At 42.3% G+C, this 16,826-nt stretch overlaps 1 protein-coding gene across 1 annotated transcript; it reads left to right on the forward strand.

Moving 5' to 3' along the window:
* The first annotated feature begins 6 nt into the window (after positions 1-6).
* TMEM233 (transmembrane protein 233) lies at positions 7-16,168 on the forward strand. Its single transcript, XM_009287516.2, has 3 exons — positions 7-252; positions 7,427-7,561; positions 15,845-16,168. Exons 1-3 carry the CDS (start codon positions 64-66, stop codon positions 15,854-15,856), a joined length of 336 nt encoding a protein of 111 aa, XP_009285791.1. The 5' UTR covers positions 7-63; the 3' UTR covers positions 15,857-16,168.
* The last annotated feature ends 658 nt before the right edge of the window (positions 16,169-16,826 follow it).

The following is a 16,826-nucleotide window of genomic DNA, read 5'->3' on the forward strand; positions in this document are numbered from 1 at the left end:
TCACGCCTGCCCGGTGCGCGGCGCTGGGCTTTCCGAGCCGCTCGCTCGCCGCACCGCAGCCCCATGTCCGCGCTCCCCGCCGGTGCCGACATCAAGAGGGCTCTGGAGAACAGCCCCGAGACCAACATCGAGGATGAGCTCCCCGCCGGGCCGCCGCAGCCGCGGCCCAAGAACTACCTGCTCCTCAGCATCCTCGCCTGCTTCTGTCCCGCCTATCCCGTCAACATCGTCGCCTTCGTCTTCGCCGTCATGGTGAGTAGCACCCCCGCCGGGTGCCCAAGCGACCTTCGGCTTGGGGCTGGGTGTTTGGCGGGGCGACCTCCGGCTCTCCGCGCCGGCCCGGCCCCCAGCCGCGGCGCTCCCGGCCGGGACCTGCAGGAGCAAAGCGGGGCTGGAGGAGCCGTCAGGGTAAGGGGCATCCAGCCGCCTTTTTAACCCCTTGTCCCTGGCGTGTGTGGACAGTTAGGTGAGGCAGCGAGCCTGAGAGCATCAGCAGCTCAGTCAGGGTGTCCACTTAGCTATCCCAGCAGCAGATATTAAACGTGGAGTGAAAGGCAGTTGAAAACAAGTTTTCAATATTAGGCTGTATAAGGGAGGGAGGTTTATCCCAATTAATGGGATTTGTTACATCAACTAACTCGCACACTGAATTGGACATCGTATCTATGTGTGAAAGTGGCAACTGGGAAGCAGAAATCAGATTTGCAAAGGAGCAGATGTGGTTTCTACTTCAGCTAATCAAATATGATAGAAGTGCCTTTTTTCCAGTAAACAGATTCTTTAGCCTGATACTAACCATTGCCTAGAATAATACACACAACAATAATGATTGTAGGTTGTTGGCAAAAACCCTTATAAAATTGAGTATCGAGTATACTGAGAGAGCAGCCTCACTCCTACAATTGATTTGCATAGTCCTTAATAATCTAGCAATCCTGTTACCTTCAAAGGGATTGTTAGAACAGAATCTTCTCTGAGTTAAAAGTTGCAGAGTTAGATCCAGACTTTTCTAATAGGATACATGATCAGTGTAATCAGTAATACTGCAATGTATTTCTGTTGTTTAGGAGCTGAAAAGGGTTTAAAACATGTTGTGTGTTTTCATCCTTTTCTCTGACAGCCAGGCTGAAAAGGTAAGTAAAAATATAGTTGTTTCTTTTTGCAATTAAGTATAAGGATAATTACATATATCTAAAAATATACTAAAGCGCACACTTTTAAAACTAGTAAGATTGATCAGAAATCACACCTGAATGTCGGGATACGTGCTTAAGCTTGAAAAGCACTTAAAGGAGCTATTCCAAAGCCATCTTCACAACCTTTTTTGTCCAGATAAGTATTAGCTGTCATTTTATTTTTTTCCACATTTATTTTCTTTGTTGTTAACTTAACTACACAATATGCTCTTTTCCTTCATTTGAGAAGATTTGGTTGTGCTGGTACCCAGCATCCTTTCTGTCTGCGGACACTTATGGTGCTATATAAAGTAATGAGAGCTGATGATCTGGGGCTGTGAGCATCTGTTCACTGTGACAGTGCTTTCGCCAAAGCAGTGGGGCTGCACAGAAGTTAACTGTCAAGGACAGAATTTGGCCTCTAAAGATTTTTGCACCCCATATGGAGAAATCTCCACCCACACCCTAGTTGAAGTTCATGCAGGCTTTTGGAGTCAGGCTTAAGTAACTGTCACCAGGGGATATGTAGAAACCAGGGTGGGAAGAGCACTTCCTGAATGTTAAACAGTCTGTGCAGGTCTCAGCTGCCCACTCCCTTAAAGGGGGGAAACAAAAACCAAAACAATAATCTCCACTGTATGTGAATGCCTTCTGTTTCAACATAATTCTTACCTAAACCCTCTCCTTTTCCATGAAAATAACATGTCCAACTTACTTTCCACAGCCCGATTCCTCTGCCTTTTAGAGCTGCAACCCGTAACTGCTCCGTTAACCTGAACTCCAGGTTCTGCGTTTTAACCTATGCTGATAGTATTTCTACTTACGGGATCTACATCCTCCCTCTCTTTCTCAGCTTGTTTCCTAGAGTTGCTAAGTGGGTTATTTTCTTTTCTTACAGAAGATACCTTTATAGTCTGCAGAGCTTGCCTGAGATCTTGTGTCAGAAGAGAGAAAGACCCATAGAAGTGGAGTTCTTCAGAAAATTTCCACTTCCTAGAATGGGCCTGGAAGGAAGAGTGCTGTTGGCTTCTAGAGGGGCATGGTTCAGCACCCTGTTTGCCTGTGTCATGTCCTCCTTAAGTGCCCTCAATTCAGACAATGTTTTCACTCTAAAAGTAGAGTCTGGGCTCTAACACACCCCCGAATTAAATGACAGTCTCTTCTGCTGCCCCATTTACAACTCCAGCACTGGTTTCCTCACTTCTTTTTCACCTTTGCAGGCACAAACCTTACCATTTCAGATCTTACCTCGACTATATTTTTAGAATCAACCTCTCCCAAGTTCTCCCTATTGTGGTGATAACCTTTTCTTGTTCCTTACCTCCTTTGTGAAAGAAATCTGTTTCTCATGATAGGGGTAAGAGGATAGCTAGTAGAACAGACACTTAATGGCATCAGTGTGTTGATATATTATTGGCATTACAAGAGCAGCCCCCTCAAACTTGTTGCTGGTCACCTGCAGGTGCGAGGGTTGCTTGGCAGTTTTGGCAAATGCAGATCTGTTTTCCCCAGGGTCCTGGCCAGGACTCCTGGCTGTAGGATTACTGTTCTCCTCAGTACTCTTCTGCAGTTCCAGCCAGATGCTGTCGGTTCTCCTGCTTCCTGTTGCTTCCAGCAGCTGTATTGTGTTGCTGTACAATTAGTTGGCTCACTCAACCCCAGAGGTGCCTCGCTCAGACTTTCCTTATTCTTTCTCACGTAGGTGAGACCACAGGCATAAGGGCAGGAGTGTGGGGTGCAGGTACCAAGTCAGGAGGCTCATGAGACAGAAGAGACTTCTCTTGTGCGAGGCTGTGGCTGGGCAGTGTGTCACTGAGCTCTTTGGCTCCTTATCTGCAGTCATGTCTTTTCCCCCTATCGTGAACCCGAAGAGCACTTACCTGGCAGTGAACTGGCAGTTGTATCTGAGAACTGGCTCAGGTGGACTGGTTGTATCTGACTCATGGAATCAGAGCTAGAGGGAGGCTGTGGGACAACTCTGAAAAATGAATCCTTTAGATATTTCTAATACCAGCACTGAGGTCTGATAGTTGAACAAACTTTGGCCTTTCTCAGTACAGCACCTTCAGTTGTCTTTATTTCAAAGATCCGTATGTCAGACTAGTCATCTAATTCCATAGGGGCTTAGATTTGTAACAATTCCAAAACAGTCTCTCAAAAGCTATTTCTCCCTGATTGTTTGCTCCTAACTCCCTCTTTATGTTGACATATTTCTGTTTAATCATTTGCATGTTTCAAACAACATATGTGGTCAAGCTGTGACAGTCTTGGCTCATTTGCCTCTGATAGTAACAAGTTCAACTGTATTTGTTACCCTTGGATTCAGATGCCTTGTCTGTATGTTAGTTTCTTTAAGCAGAGACAACGAGCAAGAGGGTGGTAGAAGTCATGGGACAGCAAAGGATGGAACTTGCTTTCTGAGGGGGTCACCTCTTCTAATTGGGATCCTAACGAGCCATGTACAGTGTGTTGGCTTTGGTCAGGTCAGTGACTAGCATAGTGACCAATGTTCCTGTACAGCTGTACTTCTCTTTAGTTAGAAAGTTTATTTGGAAAGTTTATTATTTATACAGCTTTTTTTTAAGTAGCTTGTAGGTACCTGGACATCTAATACCATATGGGACAGCCTGTACCTACTTCAGGACTATTAAACAGCAAGGCTCAGCAGCTGTTCTTAAGCATTTTTGCACGGCCCTTATCTTTGCAAACTGGTAAGCTTTTCCTCTGCAACGCCACTTTCAACCTGTCCCCAGAGACACAGAAGTCCAGCGTTTGCTTGCATGCTGCTATACAACCTGCAGAGCAAACTCCCCTTTCATTGTGTCCTGCTCATCACCTGCCTGTTTCATTTGCCAAAAAGCAGAGATCAAGCCTGGTTCTGAATTGCTCCCCGAGTCGCCCCTCTTCTTCTCCTTCCCTGTAAGTTGTTCTCACGGTGAGGAGTCATACTGAGCCAGTATATCTCATTCTTCCTTTGATCTGAACTAGAGAGAGTGTTTCATTTCCAGGCACAACCAGATAAGGTTTGTTACAGCCTGGTTCATGGAAAGCATAGAAAATGTTGATCGGAGAACCTCAGTCTGGTCTGCCCAGATTGGTAAGAGATGTAGAGGAGGATTTCTGAAGTAATTCAGTATTCTTTCTGCTTTTGCCATAAACGGTGCTCTGGGAATGTGGAACAGAAAATGCACATTAAAAATGATTAATAGTTTGTAGCTAATTCAGCAAATTTCTGTTCATATGAGGTTAAGTTGCTTCATTGTTGAACTGAGAATATCTTTTATAAATAGATGTGTGTGAACCTGATGAAGTCACTGAGATTGCTCAAGTAAATAAGCAGCTGCAGAACTGTGGCTTTAATTTAGTTTATGACTTCATAGTGAGTGAGGTAGCAGAAACCTGAGAAATCATATGGTATTAGGTTGAAAATGGCTGAAATTTGTTTTAAAAGTTGGACAGACCAAATGTTGCACGCAGATGCAGGCACCTATATTGCCTAGCCCGTGGAAATAAACAGATGTAACATTTAAGGTTTTAACAGTTAATGTTGTCTATGTCTAACATTGAAAACTGGAAGCTTGATCCAAGGGCCCTTTGAAGCAGACGGAAGTAAATGAATTTCAAAGAGCTTTACATCAGACCCCAACCACTCCCCCAAATCTCTTATTTTTTCTTGAATGCTGTCTAAGTTATGCCATTTAATTTAAACCTCTTAATAAAGAAACTGTTGTCTCCTTCTTGTCTCTCCCAAATCCTCTTCTTTACCATTAATGCTGTTTTCCTCCTCTTCATCATGGATTTGTATTAAAATGACATTATTTATTAAAGTGCACAGGGTGAATTATTTATGCAGTACCTGCAGAAATCACATGGACATTGTCCAGACTTCCTAAATACATTAGTAAGATTGCACAGTACTGCAAGCTGGTGCTGCCGTGTCTTGCTTACAACTCTGTCTCAGTCTTGAGACCGCATGTATGGAGAACTGAGTTTAGAGTGTTTGCAGGACCACTCTCGATGTCATGGGAAGCGAGTCCTTTGATGGGTGGGGAGAACAAAGTCAGGGCTGGGGTGTCAGCGATGCCTCTCCATGTTTCTCCCTGTAGCCACAGTCACATTCATAGTTGCTGACAGAGGCAGGAGGAGAAGTCAGCCTGCTCAAGACCAAGCCAAGCCATGTTTCTCCTGATACTCCTTTTATTGGCCTTCCCAAATGTATTTTGAGAAAACCTAAGAAAGCTTTTCTCCTGCAGACAGGACTGCTGAAAACAGTGGAGTAACTTAGGTGAGAGGAACTGTGCCAGCCACCCTTTGTAACAGGAGGCCGCACTGGTGGAGAATCAGAGGTGGCATCATCCTATTTGACTATGTGTTTGTGTCCGTCTCTCATTTTCATCTCTTCCCTCTTTCCCCACTACATCCTTTAATCCACTAGCCAACCTCAACGAAATTTGACAGCAGAGCAGAGGTATTAGTGATATTCTTTAGGGAAATAAAATAGAGAAATGTTTAGGCACGTAGGCTTCCAGGAAGAGAAAAAAATGTATCAGTGCTCTCTTTAAGGGCAAGAGTGTGTCAGCAGGTCAGCCTTTCTTAGACACTAGAGAATAACTACCTGCACTTATCCTTGAGATGCAATTCTAGGAATATAGGCTTCATTGCTTTGGGACTGTCTTGGCACGAGTGATCTTACTGCAGTGCTAACACCAAGGATGCATCTAGCCCATTAACTTCTGTGTGCTCACTAATTGACAGAACACACACAGATAATGTCCCTAATTATTTTTCTGCTTGGGAAAAAGGCTCTACAACAATGCTTGGTATCCTCTGAAGTTCATTCCTTTCCTTCTCTCCACAGTCTCAGAACTTCAGTCTGTTGAATTAGCTGTTCTGTCTTTGCTACAAAAAGTGATTCATAACTAAAACACTTTTGTAATAGCAGTTGGTGATACCTCATGCAGTCATTTTCTAAAGACAACCGGAATTATTTACTCCACAGAACAGTTCATTTGATCAGATCCCCATATTTCACCCCCCACACCTCCCATTTCTGGGATACTTCCTGGAATACTTAGAGATACTGAAGAACAGATTATGACTAACCTGATTCCCTGAGGAAGCATGCTGAGATAGTTCAATAGTGCAATCTGATAAAGAAATCTGGACTCAATGTCATGGTTTATGAACTCAAACTCTCCTGATCTTACAAAATAATTCTTAGTAATAATACTCTTTCTTAAAATTCTTTGATAGCATCTTATTCTTGGGAAAAAGTTATGACAAACTGTGTTAGACTCGTGTACTAGAATATTTCAGTGTCCTTCACTGAATCTTTTCTTTTAAAAATATGGTCTGGTTAACAAAAATTAATTCAGAAAATCCTACAGTCTGTCTCACAAAAGACTAGAAGATCAGAGTGGTTCTATCACACCTTGCAATCTCTGCTTGTAATGAATATAAAGTATCTGCTAAATCATGGGTGGATAGAGATAAAGTCAAGTCTGTTGAGATATCATCTGTATGTCTGATGCATGCCTCAGGATGTATATGATAATAATTATCAGTGTGTTCCAAAAATGCAAAGGGACAGAATTTCTAGCCCCTGAAGATGGCACTCAGATGTTTTGTTCAGATGATCTATATTTCTTTGTTTTGTTTTTTCTTTCCACCACCAGCAAACTACCTATTAATTCTTCAAAGTTTGTTTTGGAAAGTAAAACACTGGAAAAATAGGAAATTAGTAAGCTTTTTTTAAGAAGTTTTCCTGAGACTTTCTGTAAAAATGCAGCCTGTTTATGCTCCTTTTCATGCTTATGGTCCTATAAAGCGTAAGAGTTTATTTCACTGCTAGTGAAGTGGCCAACTAACAGTTCACATATACTGCAAAAATATTGCCAGAGATAAAAGCCACTGATTTATGCAAATGGATGGATTAGAGTTGATTTGACAGCTCTTACACTGGTGTGTACAAGAAAACTCATCATATGAATATAGCCTCACCATTGAAAATAAAAGAACTGTAGTTGCAATGAAATGTACTGAAAATGAGTGGAACAGAAAACTGGACTCCCTGCTTACCTTGGACTGTTGGCAGTGGATGTTTACTTTTACAAGGCAAATCACCCTTTTCTGAAGTCCTTTCTACAGTACCAACGTGCACAGAACTTAATGTTAGTTCAAAGCAGTCACATTGGTTTGTGTACAGATTTCTGTTTAAAAAAAGTCACAAACTCTCTGTTTCTCTTCTACAGGCTTTAAACAGTTATAATCAAGGAGATATAGAAGGGTCAAAAAGACTGGGTCGCAATGCACTCTGGGTTGCTGTTGCATCAATTATCATTGGCCTTGTCATCATTGGAATCTATTGCGTAGTTCATTTCACAACGGTAAGCAAAATGCTACTAGTTCCAATGCAAGCAGTTCTTCTCTGTGCACAGGCTTCAGAATAAGAAACTAAAGATTGTCAGAACTATCTACTAATGTTAAAATTTAGGGATGCATGCATGTTTTCCAGAAGAGCAATTTTTACTTAGTTTGCAATTTAGAAAATTCTATTGTCTATGGTTAAATGCAAACGACTGTGTCTTAGCAGCAGTGGATTTTCTAGAAACTCTTGCAGCTTCCATAGTTTTTTCCAGTTTAGGCCAGTTGCTTTTTGTTTTTTCTGCCTCTCAGTTTCACCATCTGCAAGGCTAAGTGCATAGAGATCCTTAGATTTCAGGTAATAGAGTCTTCCAGTGCTAATTTCCAGTCTCATAATCTGTCCAATATATCTTTTAACTTTGCAAGGAGAAGATGACAGTCAATTACTATTTTACTGTTTGAAATTAAGGTGACCATAACTGTATCAAAAGTGATCACAAATGTAATTTTGACTTGGCTTGCTGTGGGAGAAGGTCGTTTGCTCTCAGTGCTGTGCAATTGACCTGCCTTCGTACACCTGGAACAATAGTGAAGAAGCTCGACAAATGAATCTCTCTATACCCAGTGGTTACCCAGATAGATTATAAGCTTATTTGGAAAAGAGGACAGAAGTAATTCTGGTATTGATATCCTTTCTTAAGGTTGTGCAACAATATGTTCTTTTCTCCATAGTAATGTGCACTTCTCATTAAAATAACCAATTTAAATGAATTTATTATTGGCTGTTTGGGTTGGAGAGCCTTTCAGTGCACTGTACAAACTTATGTATAAACTATAAACGGAGATCACCTCATCCACCACTGATACGCAAACATCTCTGGGGAGTGGAATGGAGTAGTTGGTTAAACATGTACAACATTTTCAGACAAAATCTTGAAGTACGCCATATTGAATTGCAGGGACGTTAGTGGAGATGGGGTCCATTTCTGTAGGATGTTAGTTGATGGTGCTGTAGAATCAGAAGCTTACTGTATATTCATTAATTTCCCATGCATTTTGCAGGCATGAATCTCTCTTTGGTTCAGCTTGTGTTCAGTTTGTTCGCCCTCAAAGGTTTAAAACCAAGTCACTTCAGGCTGGGTGTGCCAAGTTTTGTAATTGACAGCAGCAGTAAATTCCTCTGTTCACTTCTACTACCTTACTCATCATTTCTCAGACAAGGATAGCAGCTCAATTTTTTTTTTAAGTAGGAGGAGAGAAGGGCAGCATGAGGAGTGGCAGACAACACTGACCTGAAGCATTCACATTAACCAGTGCACGTGCATTTAACCAGGGCACATTTAACTACCTACGTTTAGTTGTAGTCAACATTTCACTTCCGCTACAGTTAGGACCCTGTGTGCTGAATGTGTGAATGCTTCTTTGTGCCCACTGCCAGGTATTAGTGGTAGTTAGCACTTTACAGCTAGCTACTATTTGTAAGCACCTCTCTCTCTCCTACCCTCAAGGAAGTAAGCAGCAGTAAATCAGTGTAATAGGACTTTATGGTTTTTTGTTAAGTTTTGTCTTTTGAGGATTTTTAAAATTGGTTTTGGGTTTGGGTTTTTTTAAGAGAAAAATCTCTGTGTTAGATGGAAGCATTGCCTAGGAACCCTCAGCACACTGCTGGGATATTAATTTCTGTATTCAGTGAAGAGTTTCCATAGAGGTCTCTTGGCCAAATGGTACCTTGAGTTTTGTGGGGACTCAAGGTTTACTGGATTCGCCCTGCTCTCTGGCTTTCCAGTCTCTTTATTACTCCCTTTCTCCCTCTCACCTGTCACCCTCCAAAGAGCCCTTGCTTCTAAGAAAGTGTTTGATGGAAGCAACAATCTTCTTTATTCTTCTGATGTGAAAATGAGTTAACAGGAGCACCCAACTGGCCTTTCTACCCTCCTCCATGCTTACCCGAGTCCCCTTTGTTGCCTTACTCTTGGACATTTATATTTTATGCTAAATTGTCTTTGAGTTTGACATGCCACTGGTGTGGATGACATTGCATGCTCCGTGCAGTTATCTCACATCCATTTGTACCTTGGTCATGATTATTTACTAACAGCCACTTTGCACTCTGCTAATGTGAAGTGAGTGTAAATTAATTCTGTGCTAACTTTAATATATATGCTTCAGTATTAGTAAGGTAGTACAAAATAGCCTTAATGGAATAATATGACAGTCAGCCCCGTAACTGATTTATTTGATTACCATTAGGCACAGATTTGATGTTTCCATGACCTACACATGCATTTTTCCTGAAAGTTAATTTAGACTTCAGCAATATGTATGAAAAGCTTGACCCTTCCAGGATTCATTACTGTGTGTTTTATCCACTTGAATTCATCAGCTGCCGTATTACCCAGTTGCTCCTGCTGGCATTCCTTGTGGCTTCTTTTGGTCTTCAAAGGATAACAAGTCTCACTGCAAATTAGCACTGGGAGTACCCCCTTGTATTCTTCCATAGTCTTATGTGTCTCTCCCTAGAGTTTGTTGTTTATCATCCTACCATCTCATTTCTAATCTGTGTTAGTACTTTATCTGTTCTCCCATGGCTGCTAGAGCTTCTCACAAAGGGTGTTACTTGAGTATTCATAAACCCTTTGATAAATTTCACTAGCTCATTCTGATTTATCCATGGTTCTGCTGACGGTATCAAAGGTGCAGGGTGTAATGAGTTTGAGGGCTGAATGAGCCTTGGGAGTTCTTGCACAACGTCCCAGTCTGCACTTCTGGAAAGCAACGAACCTGAGACATCCAAGTCAGGTTGGCAGGAGGGAATCTCTATCAATTGTTACACAACTTTTCCTCTTGGTACATAAACTTGGTTAAGGCTCAGCTGGCTCTGAAGTCTCCTTTAAAACAACTCCTCACATTCTCCCAGTGGGCTGGCTACACATGTCTTGGAAATGCAGATCTTCGTGCCAGAAGTCGCAAACTTCAGATCTTCCCCATCATGGAAGTCTCCATTCAGGTCTTGTTCAAGTATAGTCTTTAGTTGTTCATCCTTTGCTTTGTGGAGCTCAGGCACTCCCCTCTCCAAAGTCTCTGTGAAGACCCTGTTGGTCTCCTGTTTGTACACCCTGATGCTCTGCAGTCTGCTCACCTCCTCCTGAAGCCCTTTTCCTTGGAGACTCAGTGCTTCAGTCAGAGTACAGCTCCCACCAGAGAGGCCACCAACATCCCAGCCCCAAAGACAGGCAGCAGGCACTCCCTGCCTGGACAGCTACATCCTCCTTCCGAAGCTCCATCTGGGTCAAGGCATCCAATATGCCAGGCAGTTGCTCCAGCAGTTCTGGGGACGGTGCCCCATGGCTTAACACCACCACTGTTGCATAGTCCCAAGCAGTCCCTTGCTGTCTTCAGCAGAGTTTCTGGGTCTCCTTCTGTGCAATCTCACAACTTAATTGCTAAAAACCTTCTTTGCTGCTCTTGAGCATCTCTCATTGAAACTACTGTGAATTGAACACTCAAATACTTCTCCGTCTCTAGACCTGGATTCCTTCAGCATTCACTGAAAAGTAATTTCATCTCTATGAATGGTATTTCTGGAAGACCAGTTCAATGAGGTCAGGTTAGGTTCATGCCTAACTTGCTGAATTTCAGTAGCCTCTGAGTATCAAAACCCACATGCCCTATTAAAAATTCCAACCAAAGTTATCCATTGGTTCCCACATCTCCTTTTCTGGCTTTTCAGTACCCAAACCTACCATGCGTTCCGTCTTGCTTAGGAAAGGGGTTAAGTCCTGTGCTTTAAGCAGAGCTGAGGAGGGCTCCCATGGTACTCCACATGCCTCAGCCAGGAGAAAAACGTCTAGTCAGGAGTGCAGAGGGTAGAAATGGTAGAAGCTGCAGAGGGAGGAAGTGCAAGAAATTCCTGCTTTGAACAAACAGTGTCATTATACCCCCAGTAATACTGATAGTCTCAGGAAGAGGAAGACCCTTTCATTTCTCAGAAAATTCCTACTTCTGAACCCCGAGCTTCCTTGCATGCCTTCTTTGGTTTATTCAGTTGCAGAGCAATGGTAGCACAGGAATAACAGCAGGCTACACCTACGTCTGCATGGAAGAAGCAGCCTTGACTTTTCATTTAGAAGATTTACTCGGTGCTAAGCCAACTCTGGGCTTCTACTGCTGCCTTGGAGAGCCTCATTTATCTTTGATACTGGCATGTTATCTTTAGCAAACATACATTAAGATATATAGTGATACATATATATATAGCCTGGAACAGGGCCCAACCAACACTTGGGAACCATCTACCTTCCGCAGTTGTGGCCCTGAATGTAGACAAAGGGGAAGCTGTCACTTGCATCACTGGAGTTAACAGCCCAGCAATAAAACTTGTCTGTCTTGATCAATATAAACTGGCATGTTCCTCATTATGCTGAGGAATCACTGAGCGTTAAGCTGTGATGTGTGCTGAAACAGGGCTGTCCCCCATTCCACACTAGGCCAAATTTATTCTTACTCCATTCTGTAACTTTTACCCTCTCCTGTCAGCTTCTCCTGCACTCCTACCTTGTCAGTCCTGAATGCTGAATTACACTTCCACTGCTTGCTCAGATGTAACTTAAACCAGTATTTGTGTCACCACTGAGTCTAGCCCTGCATATGTGCCCAAAGGCGTGTTGTCCATCAAGAACTGCAGTGAGAAAAGGGACATATTTGTCTTCCATAAGGAGACACCACTACGAACTGAAACAGTGCAGAGCTGTGCGCCCTAGCCTGCATGTGGGCTTAATCTGCTGTAATATGCCTGGTTAGAGAGTAAATGGCAAGAGACCTAATGACAGGTGACACTCAGCTGTGAACCACATCCTGAATCCTGCTTCTCGTTCTGATGTCCTTGTCTTAAGAAAGACGTGTATACACACGCAAAAAAAACCAAAGAGAAGGGCTGCAAGGTATGAAAAAACCTTCATATGTGGAAAGACAAAATAGGCACTATCTCTTTAGCTTGGGAAAGAAAGACTTAGGAATCGGTAGTTAAAGGCAGCAGTGAAATAAAGAGGGATTATTTGTTGTCTCTTATGAATGAGCTAAAGGGGCATCAGAGGAAAGCAGCTTTAAACAAGAAGGAGGTACTTTTCCACGTGACATACAATGCAGCTGTTGGACTTACTCCTTCTGGTTGCTGTGGATACCAAAAATACAAATTATTTGAAACAGCAACAAGTGAAGTTACAAAAAAAGCTTAAATGCAAAGATGCAGATATAATCTTGGGCTCAGGAAGTTTCTAAGCTGCAGGTTGCCAGAGCTGGAAGGCAGTAAAGGGAGAAATATCACCCTGGACTTAGCCTTTTCTTATACAGCTCCTTTAGGCATTTGTAACATGTCACTGTCAGAGATGGGATGCTGCGAAGATCACTGTTTGCTCTGACCCAGTACCACTATGCTTATGCTCCTTCATGAAGCTTGTTGGTAGCCTTTCTACTGACTTGAATGGATTTGGAGTCAGCCTTCCTGTCTCTTGCTAAGTATTTTGATCAGCAAAAGCTAATAATTTTGTCAGTGAATGAGGGTTCTCCAGTAGTTCACACTCTGTGTTTTCAGAGCAGTCTCCAAATTTTTGGAGCAGATTCCAAATTCTGTTTTGTTCTGCTTTTTGATAACACAAGACGCTTGGTGTCTTTGGATTTCACTTGAGTCCCACTGGCAGATTCAGAGAAACATAATCCTGGGCTGGAACCTCCTTAGTTAAGTGAAGGAGACCCCAGGTATCCTAAACCCTGTTCTTAACTGGGTTAACATGTCATATTCTACCATGGGAATCATGCATTCTTACTCCATTGCTGGGTTTGCTGCGTAGCCTGTTACTAGTCTGAAACAATATGCAGCTTCTTACAGCACATACTTTTAGACTATCTCTAGCATCTGAGTGATGCTTGACAATGCTGCTCAGGGCAGAACTAGAACTCACGTGAGTTTTGCTTCCCAACTGAACTTAACATGTCATATTCTACCATGGGAATCATGCATTCTTACTCCATTGCTGGGTTTGCTGCGTAGCCTGTTACTAGTCTGAAACAATATGCAGCTTCTTACAGCACATACTTTTAGACTATCTCTAGCATCTGAGTGATGCTTGACAATGCTGCTCAGGGCAGAACTAGAACTCACGTGAGTTTTGCTTCCCAACTGAACCAAAGCATATGTCTGAGTGACGCTTGACAATGCTGCTCACGTGAGTTTTGCTTCCCAACTGAACCACAAAGCATATCATATAAGGCCCATGTCTTTTGTGCACCTCTCTAGTGGTTCTCTGCAGTCTAGGCAAGTAGGAGTAAGTCCAGTAGAAATGTGGAGAACTAATAAGAGGTGTTAGAGTGAAGTAAAGACACAAGCTTTTCTGTAGAGCTCTGGCTGAGATAGCGACAGTTTTGGTCTGAGGAAGGGTAGCCAAAGTACTGAAGGAAAGGAATGCAAGAAAATCCTGCCAGTGGACCAGTGTCCAAGACTTTTTTCATTCACATCAAAAGTTCATTGTCTTTGTTTATCTTGAACCCTAGGGCCACAGGCAGGGTAGAATTATCTTCTGGTAATAACTTATGTGAGAAGGGTAGTCGTGTTCAGTGACTTTGGAATTTCATGCAAACCATTATGATATTTTAATGCTCTCATAGAGGTGCGTGAACTTCTGACCCCTTCTTTAATCTCACTTGATCTAGAACTTCACGCCAAGGAAGTCACAGCAATACCGCCTGTCAGCATGGCTTCAAAGGAAGACAGAGAGACAGCCAGGCTGTGCAGAAAGTACTAGCTTATACTGTTTCATAATCAGTAGGGTCTTAAATCAAGCATATGTGCAGTAATGCAACATTGGTAATTACTGGTAGAAGGAAAAGGAGTAAACATTTAGTCTGTGCACCAGGGACAGATGTATACATACATTTTTCTTACTAACTTATAAATAATTCTTCAGGCAAAAAAGGCACGCAAGATTATTTTTAATCTCTCTGCTGTCCCCTTCCTGAGGCTATTAAAAGCCTTTGCAGCCATTTCACTGAGTGACTGTCTCTCTCTCAGAGACAGAATAAACTGAGGGCCAGTACGATGGCAGGAGTTACACAGACAGCCTCCAGATCTTTACATTGCCAATCCTGTTCTCTGTACCTTACCATAGAAAAAAAAGAGTTGGGGAAGACTACCTGCTTTTTGCTGCAGGGATTGACCTGCCAGTAACTGGTAGAGCACAAAGTGTGAAGTCAGGGCATTCCTATTGTCATTTACCCACATGAATTCTTGGTGTCCACCTAGCCGGTGAGCTCATATTGCTGCTTTTCTACCAGTAAGGGTAGATTATCTGATTATCTCCTTGATACCCTACCTCTTTTTACTGGATTTGTAAAAATGTAAGAACTTCAAGTCCTCTACCTGTCTATCAAATGTGTTCAGTCAGCTCAGAGGCTGACAGTGGGCAGACGTGTAGATGCACAGAGGCAATGTGATTACATCAGCCTAATTTCCTTAGCAAACCATATTAAAAATTCTGGCCCAGTTGTTTCATCTGTGCATGGAGGAAATGTCCCCATAACAGATTCTGACCATTGGAGTTCCGAGTAGTGTCCAAGAGACAATCAACAAAGGAGTTAATGCTGTCTGCAGGATATATTTACTGTTTAGTGCCTCATGTCCTAGATCCCTCTTTAAGGAGCTGCTAAAAGGTAGCTGCTTGACAGAAAAGATATCTCAGGACTCCAGCAGAGAGCCCAGCGTCCAGGGTCAAGCCAGTGAATCTCAGATCGGTACATCCATGGGTAATGTCTGAGACCCACCCCCAATACAAGAATTTGAGGGGATTTCTCAGATCTTTCCTCTCCTAATGCAGATGCACAAGAGAAGTTACCCAGCCCTTTTAAAACCTCTGTCATGTATTGCTGTCGTATTTACCAAGTTGTCTACTGCTGAAAGTATTGTTCTTGCCTTACTGTTTTATGTACCACTTCAACGAAGCAGAGATGCTGTTGACCTCATGAAACTTTGTCAAATAAGAGCCCATTTCCTGGCAATGAAAGATCCTAACTAGCATTGATTCAGGTAACCCAGTTTAAATATTCAGTTCAGCTTGACAGATGACCATTAGAAATGTAGCTGTTTGATTCAGAACTGTATTGAACCACTAACCTAGAGGGATGTTTGTTAAGAGAACAAGTTGCCACTAATGTGGCATAATGTATCCATTAGATCTGTAGAATTAATAATTTAAACTCACAAGGCAAACTCTCTGTCTTGTCCTCCCTTAAAAATACATATTTCTGTGTCCTTGCAGCATGCTATCTGAAGACCAGGACTGCACTTGGAGGATATCAGCATGTAAATCTCAGGAGGGGAAAAAGAAGAAGAGAAGGAAACCCTTCATTCCAGACTGTTACATTTGACCCTACAAGTCTGCAGAGGCATGTTGCTGGTGGATGAACTGGTAGTCCAGTTAGTTAATCAGCATGGCGTGACCAGGTTTTCAAAATTATTTATTTATAAGGAATCTCAGTATAAAGCAGCATTTTCTCTTTTACCCTAATGTATAATGAGATCTTGCCCTAACAACTCCCTTTTCTTTCTCATTTACATGGAATGTATGCTGGATCCATGATGTTTCCTTCCCTTTTCTTTCTCATTTACATTGAATGTATGCTGGATCCATGATGTTTCCTGGCTGACCCTAGCCAGACAAAGCCAATATGTCTAGACTGTTTATAGTGCACAGTGTAAGATCTGATGCACAGTCTGCTGAAGCTAGCAGAAGAACTCCTGTTGCCTCCAGTGGGTTTTGGATCAGGCCATTAAGGATTTTTTTTATTCCTTTGAAATAGTCTCAACACAATCATAACCATGGGTTTGTGATTTTATCCTGCTATGTGATTTTATAATGCTGTGGGCGTACTCTGACTCGGCGGCTGCTTTCTTCTGTCATCCTCAGCTTTTAGGTCTTTACCTTGGATTTTTAACCACCTGGGACCGATTTCAGTCACTTGATTATTAAGAGACTCTTCTTCCATAGCATCCATATTTTTCTTAATGTTTTTTGTTTTGTTTTGTTGTCTTTCATTGTTGAACTCCTTTGACTTAGCTCCAGTCCTGCATTAAAGTTGCACTGATCGTATTTTCCTCTTTAAACTTCACGTATGTAAAAAGTTCCTGTTTTTTTTATCTGACAAAAGATCTTTTTAAATAGATGTTCTTCTTCATCCCTTTGTTATTGTTCCTCTAGCAAGTCATAGTTTCATTGTGTTCTGCTTTGTTCATGTCTTTTT

Source organism: Aptenodytes forsteri, unplaced genomic scaffold (assembly GCF_000699145.1).
Source record: "Aptenodytes forsteri isolate BGI_AS27 unplaced genomic scaffold, ASM69914v1 Scaffold297, whole genome shotgun sequence".
Taxonomy (NCBI): domain Eukaryota; kingdom Metazoa; phylum Chordata; class Aves; order Sphenisciformes; family Spheniscidae; genus Aptenodytes; species Aptenodytes forsteri.